The 14,801-nt window shown below is 43.1% G+C and overlaps 1 protein-coding gene across 2 annotated transcripts in view; it reads right to left on the bottom strand.

Moving 5' to 3' along the window:
• LOC137503860 (early endosome antigen 1-like) overlaps nucleotides 1-12,966 on the bottom strand; it is a 71,554-nt gene extending 58,588 nt beyond the window's left edge. For both annotated transcript variants that reach the window (XM_068231456.1, XM_068231457.1), the window contains exons 1-3: nucleotides 12,921-12,966; nucleotides 12,505-12,596; nucleotides 463-541 (exon numbers count right to left, since the gene is read on the bottom strand). In XM_068231456.1, the coding sequence (XP_068087557.1) occupies nucleotides 463-541; nucleotides 12,505-12,593 (168 nt within the window). In that variant the 5' untranslated portion in view covers nucleotides 12,594-12,596; nucleotides 12,921-12,966. The remainder of the gene's footprint in view (nucleotides 1-462; nucleotides 542-12,504; nucleotides 12,597-12,920) is intronic.
• Nucleotides 12,967-14,801: the final 1,835 nt, after the last annotated feature.

The raw sequence follows: 14,801 nt of genomic DNA, 5'->3' as shown, positions 1-14,801 counted from the left end.
CAGACAAGTTTGGCAGATAGTTGGACAGATAGTTGGTAGGTGTGTATGAACCTTTAGGGTCAAGAATTTAGAGATTACTCTATCTCTCTTACATGGCTGCAGTACTTAATGGCAATTCAGCTCCCACACAGAGAAATGATGATGATCTACTGAATGTTGTTATCACTATACTGCTATCAGAGGTTTATTAACAGGCACATAGAAATTTTATAACCTCTAATTAGTTATCAGGAAGATTTTAGCCCTGGATTATTAACCCTCAAAATGAAAAAAGAGGAAAGGAAAGCAAGCAGGTTTTCAGCAAGACTGGTAATACTGTATATGTACACTTGTTTAACTCACTGTGCTACATCTCACTTCAGGGTTGCATTAACTGAGGTATGTACACACACACACACACACACACACGTCTTTTGATAGATGTACCTTTCCCACACATACATGGAGTGTTATTCATTTTACCAATAACTTTCTGAGCAGGTGTTCTGCTTCCATGGCAAGGTGCGGCTTCAGGTCCGTGGCCTTCTTAGTTTGCTCTCGCGTGAAGATCTGGAGTTAAGGAGAAGCTTACAAATAATTATTGTATTTTCCGTGGCCAACCCATTCCATATTCCTCCAGAGAAAGTACAGTACAGAAATAAATGCTGATGGCAATTTTACAACTGGCTCTGATGTCTTTTTACAAAATGCAAGTACTAGATTGGTTGCTATGCAATACACCTAGTATTTTCATTTGCTTGTGTTTCTAGTATAGTACAGCTTAGATGTGTACTGCTAGCATAAGCAAAATAGCCTTTAAAGCAAACCTGTGGAAAAACCCACCACTGATAGCAGAGACCCTCTTCTATTTTGTGGCTGCTCTCCCATACGTGTCTGAGCGTGGCTGCACTGTGCAGGTGCAAGTACAGCCCGCGCCTGCACAGTAGCACAGAGTCCCTCATACATGGAGGAAAAAGCCAATGTGCAAGCAACTCAATGCTACTGCACAGGTGCGGGCCATGCTTGCACCTGTGCAATTCGGCCACACTCGTACACATATGAGAGAATGGCCAGAAGCTTCCCCTTATTGACGTACATAACATTTAAGGGAACCTGAGACATACGCAACAATAAAAAGTAAATACTTACCTAAAGAAAAGGAAGCCTCTGGATCCTCCAAAGGCTTCCTACGCTGTCCTCTGCCACTGCCGGAGACCCTCCTTAACTTCAGGGTCACACTCCTACCTGAAGAGGAGAGCTACCTCGATGTGATTACTGACAAGCCCTTGTTGGTAATCTTTGATGTAATTACTGTCAAGCCCTTGTTGGTAATCTTTAAGGGGTCTGTGTTCTGTGACGGGACACCAGAAGACGGCTTGGAAAACCTCTATAGGGTCCAAAGGCTTACCTCTTCTTAGATAAGTATGTCTTTTTGACCCAAGCTTCGGCTCAGGTACACTTTAATCTTTTTCTTCTCTGACATGTATGCTTTAAAATCACTGTGATCGTCATTCTCCAAAATAGAAGTAAATCCAAGCAAGTGAACACCAACACACTGACACTTACACACGAACACACACACTGACACTTACACACACACTGACATATCCGCCCCATATTTATAAAGAGTTGATCTGCTCAATTAAGTTTGCAATCAGTGCTTTGATTACATACTGTGAACACCTCATTACTCGAATTTGCTGATTTAATGCTGCACTCACTTGAATGGAGCCTTGGATTAAAATTGTCAGCCAGCCTGAACTCCAAAAAAGGGGCTTACTAATTGACTAATATTGTGGCTGTGGATCATAACTTTTTAAATTGGTGATTCATGGCAAAAGTGAAACATGAGTGTTCTCCTCTCTACTCCACTTTCAAAGAGAAAGACACTATTTGGCAATCTATAAAGTAGTGATTATGTGGATTACTGCTTTTAAATAGGAGGAACGTAAACTTAATGCCATGAAGATGCGGAAACTGAGAGTGGTGATCAGTACTCAAGGAGCAGCTGATAGCCTCTTATAAAGTTGCCAATCTTACCCTCTAAGTAGACAAGTCGGAACCAGGCTCTGAAAGATAATTCAGCTGCTTTATTCTTAATCCACATATCAGGAAAATGTACCGGTGCGATGGTGGTTGAGTGGAGAGGCTGCTGGGTGCTTCTTCAGAAGGCTCTGACCATTACATAACTTGGTGTAAAAGTGATGTTATGTATGAAGAAATAACATCGCTTCTATGGCTATATAGTGGCGTAATTTATGAGGCCCCTCAGCGAAACTTTGATGCCCCCCAGTTCACACCGCTCCCTTTGCCTCCCCTTAGTCACCATCATGATCTTCACACCCATAACAAGTGTGGCCACAAAAACACCTGATCTGAAGTAAAGTCCCCTGTATCGAAAGAAGAGAAGGTAAGTAGTTGAGCTCCCCCAAAGCTCTGGGCCCCCCTGTGATTGCAGGAGCTTCTCCCCTCTAGTTACGCCCCTGTGGCAGTCAGCAGATACATATATTTAGAATGGGTCCCAAAATGTCATCTACTGTATATATTGACTGATAAGGAGATTATTAGCAACTCCATAAACAGTTAGCAAACATAAACTAATATGATATACAAAGAAGTGACTTGTGACTTGCAAAGAATTCTTGTACAGCTAGTCATTAAAGGTATCACCTAAACAACTTCTGTTGTTCTGTCTTTGGATGAGAGTAGAGGTCAAGCATCAATAAAGAACTGTCTTTATTTACAATATTAGTAAAGAACTAAACCGAATATAGACAAATGGAACAACAAACACTCTAGAATAGACTACATTATAGATAAGGAATCACTGACTAGCTTCAGCTAACTTGATTGACATGTAATAAACCAGTGGAGTGTTGCTGCCATCTACTGGATCTACTTATTAATTACATTGTGATTTTTTTTTTCCTCTGCAGTCTGACTGTTGTGAACATAAGCTGGGAGGACAGAGTCTAAAAACACTGTGTGTTACAGCAACAAACAAATGTTTTAATACATCTGGCTACAGAGAGACTAAAGGTTGCCACTAATGGTCCAATTTCTAGCAAAAAATCATTCGAGCAATCAGAAATTCTGATTGGATTGGTTGAAAATGATCTTGGTTGATGGGCACAATCGATTATGAACGATTATAAAAATAGTCGCCCGATTGGATTTTTGTCAAACCAAAATTTCGATTTTCTTGATTGGTTGTGATAGATAGGAAACAAAGATTGGTTCATTGATGGTGTGGTGAACGATTTTTCTTCCAATCAGAATTTCTGATCGCTCAAACGATTTTTCTCTAGAAATTGGATCATTAGTGGCTACCTTAATATTTATAGCATTGGGCAGCCAAAGAGATCAGCAAGATAGCCAGACAACTGGTATTGTTTAAAAGAAAATAAATATGGCAGCCTCCATATCCCTCTCAGTGTAGGTGTCCTTTCAGTATTTCCCGCAAAGAGTGCTTATCTACTAGTTGTCTGTGCAGCCCTGTAACACATGTACAATTTCGATTCTACAGTGATCCTGCTGGTAGATAACAGAGGGATGAGATGATGCAGCACCTTCAAAAATAAACACTGAGACACCAAGTGCAGTAAAAAAATGAGTTTCTTGAAGAGTGTAGGAGAAGAAGGGTACTCGCAAAATCAGGTTGCTATGAAGGGCAACCAAGTAGGCAGGTGGAGATTATAAGGCCATCTCCACTCTGCTGATCACTAGATCCTCTTGGGGTGGTCGCTGTCTTAAAGAGAACCCGAGGTGGGATTTAATTATGTTAGTGGGGCACAGAGGCTGGATGTGCACACTAACACCAGCCTCTGTTGCCCCATGGTGTGCATCCAGGACCCCCCTGCGCGCCGCTATACCCCCCGCAGTGCTAGTGACACACAGCGTGTCGCCAGCACAATGTTTACCTATGCCTGTCTGTTAGCGCCGCTCCCCCGCCTCCTCTGTATCGGCGCTACCCGCCCGCGTCCCTTCCCTCCCGCTGATTGGAAATCAAGAAGTTTTGAATCAGGCTGATACCATTTATTGGCTAACTTAGAGAGCTGATTGGAAATAAACCCCAGCTGATGGAAACATACTTTGCTGGTAGATAAGATACTTCCACATTAATGTCTAAAACAGCAAGAGATAGACATATTCTCTGTGACAGAGAAACTAACTCCTAATATGAAGTACAGTCTCTGATGGTGGTCAGCAGGGGAGTTAGAAGGGGGGGGGATTTGGGGGCTGGCCTGCTCCTGTATATAATGCAGAGCGTCAGCAAAGCATTATAAATTACCTGCTTCTGGTGGCAGGACAGGTCCTCTTCAGTGTATAGGCATCATACGTTATCATTCGTTATGCGACTTCCGCCCTGTCACATGACATGCAGTGATAAAACCTGTATGAAAGGAGGTCATGTATAACGCTCCACTGGCACTATGCATTATGTACAGGAGTGGACACCCAGCCCTGCGTGACGGGAGAATCGGGGGCAAGGACGGCAGATCTCTATCGGGGGCAGCACTGTTTCATTATGCCCCTGGTGGTCAGAAATCAGTAACTTGTTTCAGACAAGATCACTGCTTCCCATCAACTGGACCGTCATTTCTTTAGACTGGAACAGAAAGTTGTGGCACTCACATTTGCAGGCTTTACTGCAAAGTTGTTGAATTAACTGAAGTGTAGCTCTAGTTTCAAATAGACTAACATTTTAGAGTTACTGTCAAATTTCTCACATTTTTTCCAGTCTAATTAAAGGGAAATCTGTAATACTGAAACTGGAGTGAGCAATGGCCTATGTATACCCAGACAGGAATGTATCTGCAGTCTATCTCTTTTGCAAGAAATGTCTCCCTTCATGATTTGAGCAGAGAAGAGTTAATTTTCCTCAAGCATCTCACAGCCCTGGTCCGACTAACAGTTAGTGGATTTTCTTTCCAGAAAAGTCAACAGTAAGTGGTCTCTTTATCTCTTTTCCATCTCATATGTCACACACAGGGAGTTCCACAAATAGGTCTTAATACTAATCCTCAGGATACCAATTCTCACTTATTTTTCTCTAGACTTCCATCCTCTGTAGCGGTAACCAGAGATGCTCTTCTCAAATAATGGACTTACCAGACTTGTTGCAGTTCAATGATCTGCAGATTTCACAACAAGTTAAAATATCATAAAACAGCATTCTTTATAGCGTTTTGCCTTGCCACCCATGGTTCCTGTGATTGTTTCATATGAGCACTGCTCCAACTCTCAAAATACCAGCCTTTCCAGAAAACAGGAAATCTCAAATCACAACCGCTGTACAAATAGCTAGCATTACATTCAAAAGCGCTTTAACATAACCATAAATTGCTCCAGAAAACGCTGCAAATACAGAACCCACTTAGTGATTGTGTTTTCTAGTGGGCCTGAGCCCTTAGGGCTGTTTCTCCAATATTTTGTTATAACTTACTGCATTCATATTGCCATCAATTCTGACCAAAGTTCTTGTGCCTTTGTCCTCACTCATCCCCAAAACATTAGCATTCCACCACCATGTTGCATAGTTGGAATGATGTACCTTTATCATAGGCCTTGTTGACTCCTCTCCAAATGTTGTGTTTATGGTTGAGGTAAAAAAGATCAATTTTAGTCTCATCACTCCAAATGGCTTTGTGCCAGAGACTTGTCTTGGTGCTGTTTGGCATATTGTAAGTGGGATACTTTGTAGCATTGACGTAGTAATGGCTTTTTTCTGGCAACTCAACCATGCGGCCCATCTTTCTTTAAGTGCCTCCTTATTGTACATCTTGAAACTGCCACAAAACATGTTTTCAGAGAGAATTTTTCCTTGCATCCCGAACAATTTTTCTGGCAGTTGTTGCTGAAATTGTAGTTGGTCTACCTGACCAAGGTTTGGTTTCAACAGAACCCATAATTTTCCACGTCTTAATTAGTGTTTGAACACTGCTGATTGGCATACTCAATTCCTTGGTTATTTCCATATATCCCTTTCCTGTTTTATAGTGTAACCAAGCAGCATGGGGTGACCCAAAACTACTAGGAAAGTATAGGGGACTAAAAGAGACCAAAAAGCCCTCCTACTAAAGAAGCAATACTTAGTGTGGTTTGCCTTCTTAAAACAGAAGGTATCTGAGATAATTCAGATTTTTATAGCGTTCAACTACCTTTTCATGCAGATCCTTTGACATTTAGTTTGCTTTCCCCATGACTTAGAATAAAAAAAAAAAACAGCAGCATTGGATGAAAGATGCAAGGGTTTGCCCAGAATCTCATTGACCTTTTATACAGCCCACTAATTACAAGCAAATACATCACAGGTAAAGTTGTGTCAAGTTATGTGCATGTTATTAGGGCAAATCACCAGGGTATGTAAACTTTTGATCAGAATCATTTGGGTAGTATGTGTAGTGGATTTAAAAAGAGTAAACACAGCTACTTGACAATAAAAGGCTTCAGCCAACCACTAAACACGAGTAAAATAAAAGTTTTTGTGTTATCATTCATACAGTGGTTTGCAAAAGTATTCGGCCCCCTTGACCTCTTCCACATTTTGTCATATTACTGCCACAAACATGAAAGTGAATGGAAAAAGAACACCTTTCTTCCCCTAGGGTCGGAGGGTAAGACAGTGCTGCAGCCTGAGTCCAACACTTTTCAACATATATATCAATAAATTGTCCTCTGCCCTAGAGGCCTCACCAGCACCAGGACTCGCACTACATGACACAACATGTATGCAGATGACCTCCTATTGCTGTCGCCAACTGAGGAAGGTCTACAAGACAGCCTGAAAATCCTGGAGAAATTTAGCACAAGATGGGCACTCCCCATAGATCTAAAGAAAACCAAAACCATGGTGTTCCAGAGGAAAAACAGGTCAGCCCAGAGCCCATCATTTATACTCAATGACTGTGAAATCAGCAGAACTAATAAATATACCTACCTTGGTCCGGAAATCAACCAATCAGGAGGCCTTAAGCCAGCCAGGGAGGCGCTAAAAGCCAAAGCATGCCGAACGTTCTATGCCATCAGGAAAGAACTGTACCACCTCAAACCACCAGTAAAGGTCTGGCTAAAAGTATTTGACAGTGTCATCACCCCAATCCTACTGTATGGAAGTGAAGTATGGGGCCCCACCACCTACCCAGACCAATCAAAATGGGAATCTAGCCCAACAGAAATATTCCACCTGGAGTTCTGCAAACACCTTCTCCATGTCCATCGGAGTACCTCAAACAATGCCTGCCGAGCTGAGGAGATTCCCATTACTGCTTGAGATACAGAAGAGAGTGTTGTCCTTCTGGGCCCACCTACAGAGCAGCAGCCCTGACTCACCCCACTACAAAGTCATGCTGCACAATGAAGACTAAGAAAAGCCTTGTGCACTGAAAGTTGTGGTCAGCTCTATACTCCCTCCAACCCCAGACCCACGGGTCATAACAAAAATCCAGATAAAACACACCACAGCCAAGAGCAAAGAGGACTATGTGGAAAAATGGAGGCGTGAAATAAAACAGTCACAAGAGCTAACCACATACCAGTCTCTACAAAGAGAATATAAAATGGCCCCATACCTGGAAAAGCTCCAAAACTCTCAAGAGAGGAAAATCCTGAGTGTCTACAGATTGAGTGCTCACAACCTCGAAATAGAGTCTGGGAGACACAGACAGACGTACAAACCCAGGGAGGAGAGACTGTGCCAACACTGTGAGCAGAAGACCCTTGAGGATGAAAGCCACTTCCTGCTGCACTGCCAAAATATACTGCAACCAAGGACACTTACTTTAAGAAATTGTTGGAACTATTCCCAGACTTTCTTACATTAGAAGATGAGAGAAAAACATATATCCTACTGGGAGAAGAGGAATCCACAGTGACAATCGCTGCGCGCTATGTCACAGCATGCCACAGACTGAGAGGAGCATAACGGAACTGTAAACCTAAAAAAATGTCCGCAGACTGCTTAGCCATTGTCCCCCTACCCCACCTCCCTTCCATGTCCCCCTTTTCCCCTTGCTTTGGCAATACCTGTAATGAATCTTGGTCATGCCAATAAAAATATCTTTCATTTGATTTGAATCAATTATATTAGAATTCCATGTGAAAGACCAATACAAAGTGGTGTACACGTGAGAAGTGGAACGAAAATCATACATGATTCCAAACATTTTTTACAAATAAATAACTGCAAAGTGGGGTGTGCGTAATTATTCAGCCCCCTTTGGTCTGAGTGCAGTCAGTTGTCCATAGACATTGTCTGATGAGTGCTAATGACTAAATAGAGTGCACCTGTGTGTAATCTAATGTCAGAACAAATACAGCTGCTCTGTGATGGCCTCAGAGGTTGTCTAAGAGAATATTGGGAGCAACAACACCATGAAGTCCAAAGAACACACCAGACAGGTCAGGGATAAAGCTATTGAGAAATTTACAGCAGGCTTAGGCTACAAAAAGATTTCCAAAGCCTTGAACATCCCACGGAGCACTGTTCAAGCGATCATTCAGAAATGGAAGGCGTATGGCACAACTGTAAACCTACCAAGACAAGGCCGTCCACCTAAACTCACAGGCCGAACAAGGAGAGCGCTGAACAGAAATGCAGTCAAGACCATGACTCTGGATGAGCTGCAGAGATCTACAGCTCAGGTGGGGGAATCTGTCCATAGGACAACTATTAGTCGTGCACTGCACAAAGTTGGCCTTTATGGAAGAGTGGCAAGAAGAAAGCCATTAACAGAAAAGCATAAGAAGTCCCTTCTGCAGTTTGCCACAAGCCATGTGCGGGACACAGGAAACATGTGGAAGAAGGTGCTCTGGTCAGATGAAACCAAATTTAAACTTTTGGCCAAAATGCAAAACGCTATGTGTGGCGAAAAACTAACACTGCACATCAATCTGAATACACCATCCCCACTGTCAAATATGGTGGTGGCAGCATCATGCTCTGGGGGTGCTTCTCTTAAGCAGGGACAGGGAAGCTGGTCAGAGTTGATGGGAAGATGGATGGAGCCAAATACAGGGCAATCTTGGAAGTAAACCTCTTGGAGTCTGCAAAAGACTTGAGGCGGAGGTTCACCTTCCAGCAGGACAACAACCCTAAACATAAAGCCTGGGCAACTATGGAATGGTTTAAAACAAAACATATCCATGTGTTAGAATGGCCCAGTCAAAGTCCAGATCTAAATCCAATCGAGAATCTGTGGCAAGATCTGAAAACTGCTGTTCACAAACGCTGTCCATCTAATCTCACTGAGCTGGAGCTGTTTTGCAAGGAAGAAAGGGAAAGGATTTCAGTCTCTAGATATGCAAAGCTGGTGCAGACAAACCCTAAAACATGGGTCCCCAACCCCCGGTCCGCAGCCCACTGCTGGTCCATGAGCCGTTGGCAGCTGGGCCGCGGGTCTGTCCTCTCTCCCCCTGTGGCCGCCGCTGTGTTACCTTAGCTGGCAGCCGCTTCCTCTGTATATATCCTGATCAGCCTCTCTCTTTCAATCCCGTCTTCTCTCATAGCAGCACGTCTCCCGGCTGCTGTGAAGAGGCAGGAAGCTGGGCAGCGGTTCCCATGGTAATGGCGATACACATCGCCGTTACAGGAAGCCGCTCTCCTTCTTCTGCCTCTTCACAGCAGCCGGGAGACGCGCTGCTATGAGAGAAGACGGGATTGAAGGAGAGAGGCTGACCAGGATATATACAGAGGAAGCGGCCGCCAGCTAAGGTAACGGCGGTGGCTGAATGCAGCTATACTGGGCCATCTATACTGGGGCAGATATACTGGCTATACTGGGGCATCTATACTGGCTATACTGGGGCAGATATACTAGCTATACTGGGACATCTATACTGGCTAAGGCTATACTGGGGCATCTATACTGGCTATACTGGGGCAGCTATACTGGCTATACTGGGGCAGATATACTAGCTATACTGGGACATCTATACTGGCTAAGGCTATACTGGGGCATCTATACTGGCTATACTGGGGCAGCTATACTGGGGCAGATATACTGGGGCAGCTATACTGGGGCAGATATACTGGGGCAGATATACTAACTATACTGAGGCATCTATACTGGCTATACTGGGGCAGATATACTAACTATACTGAAGCATCTATACTGGCTGTACTGGGGCATCTAAACTGGGGCAGATATATTGGCTATACTGGGGCATCTATACTGGCTATACTGGGGCAGATATACTAACTAAACTGAAGCATCTATAATGGCTATACTAGGGCAGATTTATTGGCGATACTGGGGCAGCTATACTGGGGCATCTATACTGGCTATACTGGGGCAGATATACTGGCTATACTAGGGCAGATATACTGGCTATACTAGGACAGATATACTAACTATACTGAGGCATCTATACTGGGGCAGATATACTAACTATACTAAGACATCTATACTAGCTATCCTGAGGCATCTATACTGGCTATACTGGGGCAGCTATACTTCCTAGCTACCCGCACCCAGATTACCTACCGCCCCGGGCCCCAGGGAAAGGTTTGGTCTGGATAGTGGTCCCCGAGCCAAAAAAGGTTGGGGACCCATGCACTAAAAGACTGGCAGCTGTAATTGCAGCAAAAGGTGGTTCTACAAAGTATTGACTCAGGGGGCTGAATAATTACGCACACCCCATTTTGCATTTTTTTTTAAATGTTTGGAATCATGTATGATTTTTGTTCCACTTCTCACGTATACACCACTTTCACGTGGAATTCCAATAAAATTGATTCATGTTTGTGGCAGTAATATGACAAAATGTGGAAAACTTCAAGGGGGCCAAATACCTCTGCAAACCACTGTATTCTATGAAGAAATTATAATTTTTGCCATGGTATGTAAACTTATGAGCACAACTGTACTGAAAGGGAACTTGAAGTGGAAGAAACTCATTTCAGGTGTGCTACATACCTATGTAGAGGGAAGGCTCTGGATAGGATAGAGCCTTATTGGTCCTCAGCCCATCCCGTCATTCCTGTGCCATCTCTGGATACATTTATATGAACTGCTAGGTCGATTAGCTCTTTAGTATTCCTTGGGCAGCCTTTCAGAACTAATCGTGCCAAGTAGTTCTGAAGATGAACACATCTGTACTGTGCAAGTTTGAGTTTGGGCTTGCACATGCGCAGTATGGATGCGCTCGTTTTCAGAACTACTTGCGCCGTAAAGAGTACCAAAGCCCTAGCCAATAACTTCTACCAGGGATGGTGCAGGAATGATAGGACGGACTGAGAACCGGAAAGTCTCTATAGTATCCAGAACCTTCCCTCTATTTAGGGCAGTAACAAACTTGAAGTGACTTCCCTCACTTCAGGTTTGCTTTAAAGGATTTGCTGCTAACATTTTGGTGCCAAGTAGAACAAGAGGCCTTCAGAGGTCTTGTAAAGTAAATGCCACAGTCAGAGCTGCTGTGGCAGCACAAGGAGGACCTACACAACATTAAGCAGGTGTTTTTCCCCATTACTGTGCTCTTGCCAGCTGTAATGCTCATTCACTCTATGGGCTTCATTCACAAAGCCGTGATAACTCTTATCACGGTCGCGCTACCATTTTGCGTGCTCTAACGCGCGTAATGGTTTTCGTGCGCAATCGCGAATTTTCACACGAGACGTGACTTTTTTTGCGTGAAAATTTGTGATTGCGCGTGAATAGAGTTACGCACGTTATAGCTCGCGCAAAAAGTTATCACGGCTTTGTGAATCAAGCCCTATGTGAGGTGCTGTCAGTTATGACCCAGTGTGAAATCCTCATGGGAACATGAAAGTCCATAGACTGTGCGTTTACATGTGTTGCAATGTAATGTTTACACGTGTTGCGATGTAATGCAGCTGGAAACATTTTATCACACAACGCACGATTGCCCATTGGGTTCAACTGTTTTGCAGTCCCCGAAGCCTGCATTATAACCCTCTGTGACATGCCCGCTATGTGCACATAATTGCGTTCATGCATGCGTCTTGTAGAGTGTATAGACCCTAAACTTTTCTGGCCCATGGCCGCCATCTACTGTATCTGACTGACTTACTTTACAGACACTTGATTTATAGAGCCATTATTGAGTTTCTAAAGTCACCTGCATAGCTTTTGAGTGCAAGTCCCTTCCAGACATAACCTAGATTCTCGGTTATCAGCATGCAGTAATAACACAGAGGATGCTTGAACTTATAGCTGTTAATGTCAATTCTTTATAGTAAGTTTAAAAAGTAATTTAAAAAAGTCACAAATTTTAGATGGTATTTTGGTAGTTAATTCAAAGCATAAAATTAATGTTTCTAAAGCATCCGTGCACAATTATGAAGCACTCCTAACAAATATATGTATCACCACAAGCAATATTCGGTAAAAAAAAAAAAACAAACAAACAAAAAAAATCCTTGCTTTTCATACAGGGATACATGCTAGTGTAATACGGTATGTTCAGACATTCTAGATGGCAGGGCTGGCATAAAGGAGTGGTGTTACGTCAAATACCCACGTTGCTGAGCCATACCAATACTCAACAACTGAACATAAAGGATATAGGAAGCTAGCCTCCATTTCCAGGAAATAGATTTGTTGCTGTAGGTTCTTAATATACTGAGCCTCCACTGTAAACGCAGCTGAATCCATTCTCTGCAATGAAAATGGTAAAATGAGGAGACAGATCTTATCATCTCAACAGTTATCAAAGGCAATTCCTGCCTGCTGTCTGCGTGGTTTATTTATGTGTCAAGAGTGCCCTCTGCTGGCTGATATGTGTGTACTGCACTGTTCGTTCTTTTTAGCTGTAAGTACAGTATATAGAATGTTGATTGTTGAAAGGACAGGAACCGAATAGAACAGAATAGATACTGTGCGTCATGCTGCCCATTTCCCTTCACTATGAAGCCACTGTTGCAGTAGCGGGCGTCCTACCCCCTATAGTATCATTGTAGTAATATATAAGTATAGCTCTACCAGTTGCAGTGTTCCTCTTCCAGCTTGTCAGAGACGCGGTGAGGGTTGCCGGGCAGCGCTCACTTCCTCTGAGGGAGGAGATAGACACACACAGCCCTTGTGCTGGGAACAGGATGCACACTGTTAGCCATAGCTGGCAGTGCTGGATGATTACCGACTTTAAAATAAAGATAAGCGCTGGCCAAATCTTGTCATTTCAGGTTAAAGAGGCAGTGACATAGAAAAATGCAGTAAATTATCCAGGAAAGCTCATTTTCTGTTAATTTATGGTCTTTTTTTTTTCAATCAAGAAAAAACAACAATTATCCCGTTTTTTCAATAAAAATCTGATCGAACATGTCGGAAAAATCTTTATATTCGATCTAACGGAATAATCAAACTAAATTATCTTATCAGAAAAAAATGAAAAAATTGTACCATGCATGGGTACCTTTAGACATTCTGCAGAGCTGCACCTGGCAGGGCTAAAAGATGCCGCCACCTGTGATAAATTTCATAATGTAAATCATGGTGTGGAAAGATTTTACAGGCAAACAGGCAAAAACTGATTTATAAATGAAGATTGTAAAAAAAATAAGCAATTTTATTTATTACATTATTTTCACTACAGCTCCTTTTAAATAAAAAGTCTCTTATTAGAATTTTCAACTAATTTTTAACTGTGAATCCCTATAACTGCCAACATCTTGACTGTACCATTAAAGCCCATATATGTGTTGATGCAACTTTCCCATTCCCTTACTTCCCTGACTCTTCAGTGAACATAGTGCTCATTGTGAACCTAGCTATTATAAAAACATGAATTAGGAAAGACATTTTAGTTGCCATGACTTCCCTTAATACTAGCATTTCAAAATAAATAAGACAAGAATTCAGCTGGGATAATTATTTTCAGAATATTTATGATTACATTTGCACAGTACATACACTTTTTGGGGCAGTTTCAAATGCGTAATGATTTACAGGTGACCTGGTGAGTTACTTACCCTAGCACCTGCCCATCCTTGCATAACTAAGGCTGGGTTCCACAAAGGTTTACATTACATCACCTCCTATACAGCTCCAGACTGAGGAGCAGGGCCAACAGGATATTGAATTACCCCACCCACCAGGGGAGGACTGGGACCTTTTGGCCTGGAGGGAAAACACAAACTAGAGGCCCGGTTTCACAGCAACCCCAGCCCAAATGACGTCACACACGCCCCAAGTGCTATATACCGGTAGTCATGTGTATCGCCAATGCAGCAAGGATACTCAAGGGACAGCATGACAGGTAAAGTATAAATGCACAGGCACCGTGGGGCACATAATACATTTTGAGGGACAACGGCTGGGGTTTCCATCGCATTCATAGTTTGTTGTTATCGCACTTCATGACCACATCGGCACATTGATACATTCAACTGCTTTCCACTCAAAATAAGTCAAATTGTTATATGGGCATGCTTGTGGTGGCACAGATTTTCATCCGCTTGGATACAGGGCTGGATTTAGGCCAAGGCCACCTAGGCCATGGCCTAGGGCACCACAGAAGAAAGGGCACCAAAGCAGCAGGCTAAACTGGTACAGCATTTGCAAGCTTGTACTCTGCTGCTAGCCACCTGTGCAGCAGCCACCTTGCTCTCTGTGCATGTTTGCATTGTGGCCGGTGGATATGGACTTGGGCAGCATTGGAGACGGAAAGGAAGAGGAAGCTTCTGCACTGGAGACGAATGGAGAAATGAGTGACACTGATAGCTGCTGCAGTGAGAAGGTGAGCTAACTACCTATACTGAAGGGGGGAGGGAGGGATTAAGGGAGTCAACTGGCTACCTATACTGGAGGGTTATCAGGCTACCTATACTAGAGGGAAGGGGGAGGAGTCATCTGGCTAACTATACT

Source organism: Hyperolius riggenbachi, chromosome 4 (assembly GCF_040937935.1).
Source record: "Hyperolius riggenbachi isolate aHypRig1 chromosome 4, aHypRig1.pri, whole genome shotgun sequence".
NCBI classification, from domain to species: Eukaryota; Metazoa; Chordata; class Amphibia; order Anura; family Hyperoliidae; genus Hyperolius; species Hyperolius riggenbachi.
Note: the sequence above shows the minus strand (reverse complement) of the source record. Positions and strands in the feature narration are given on the sequence as shown.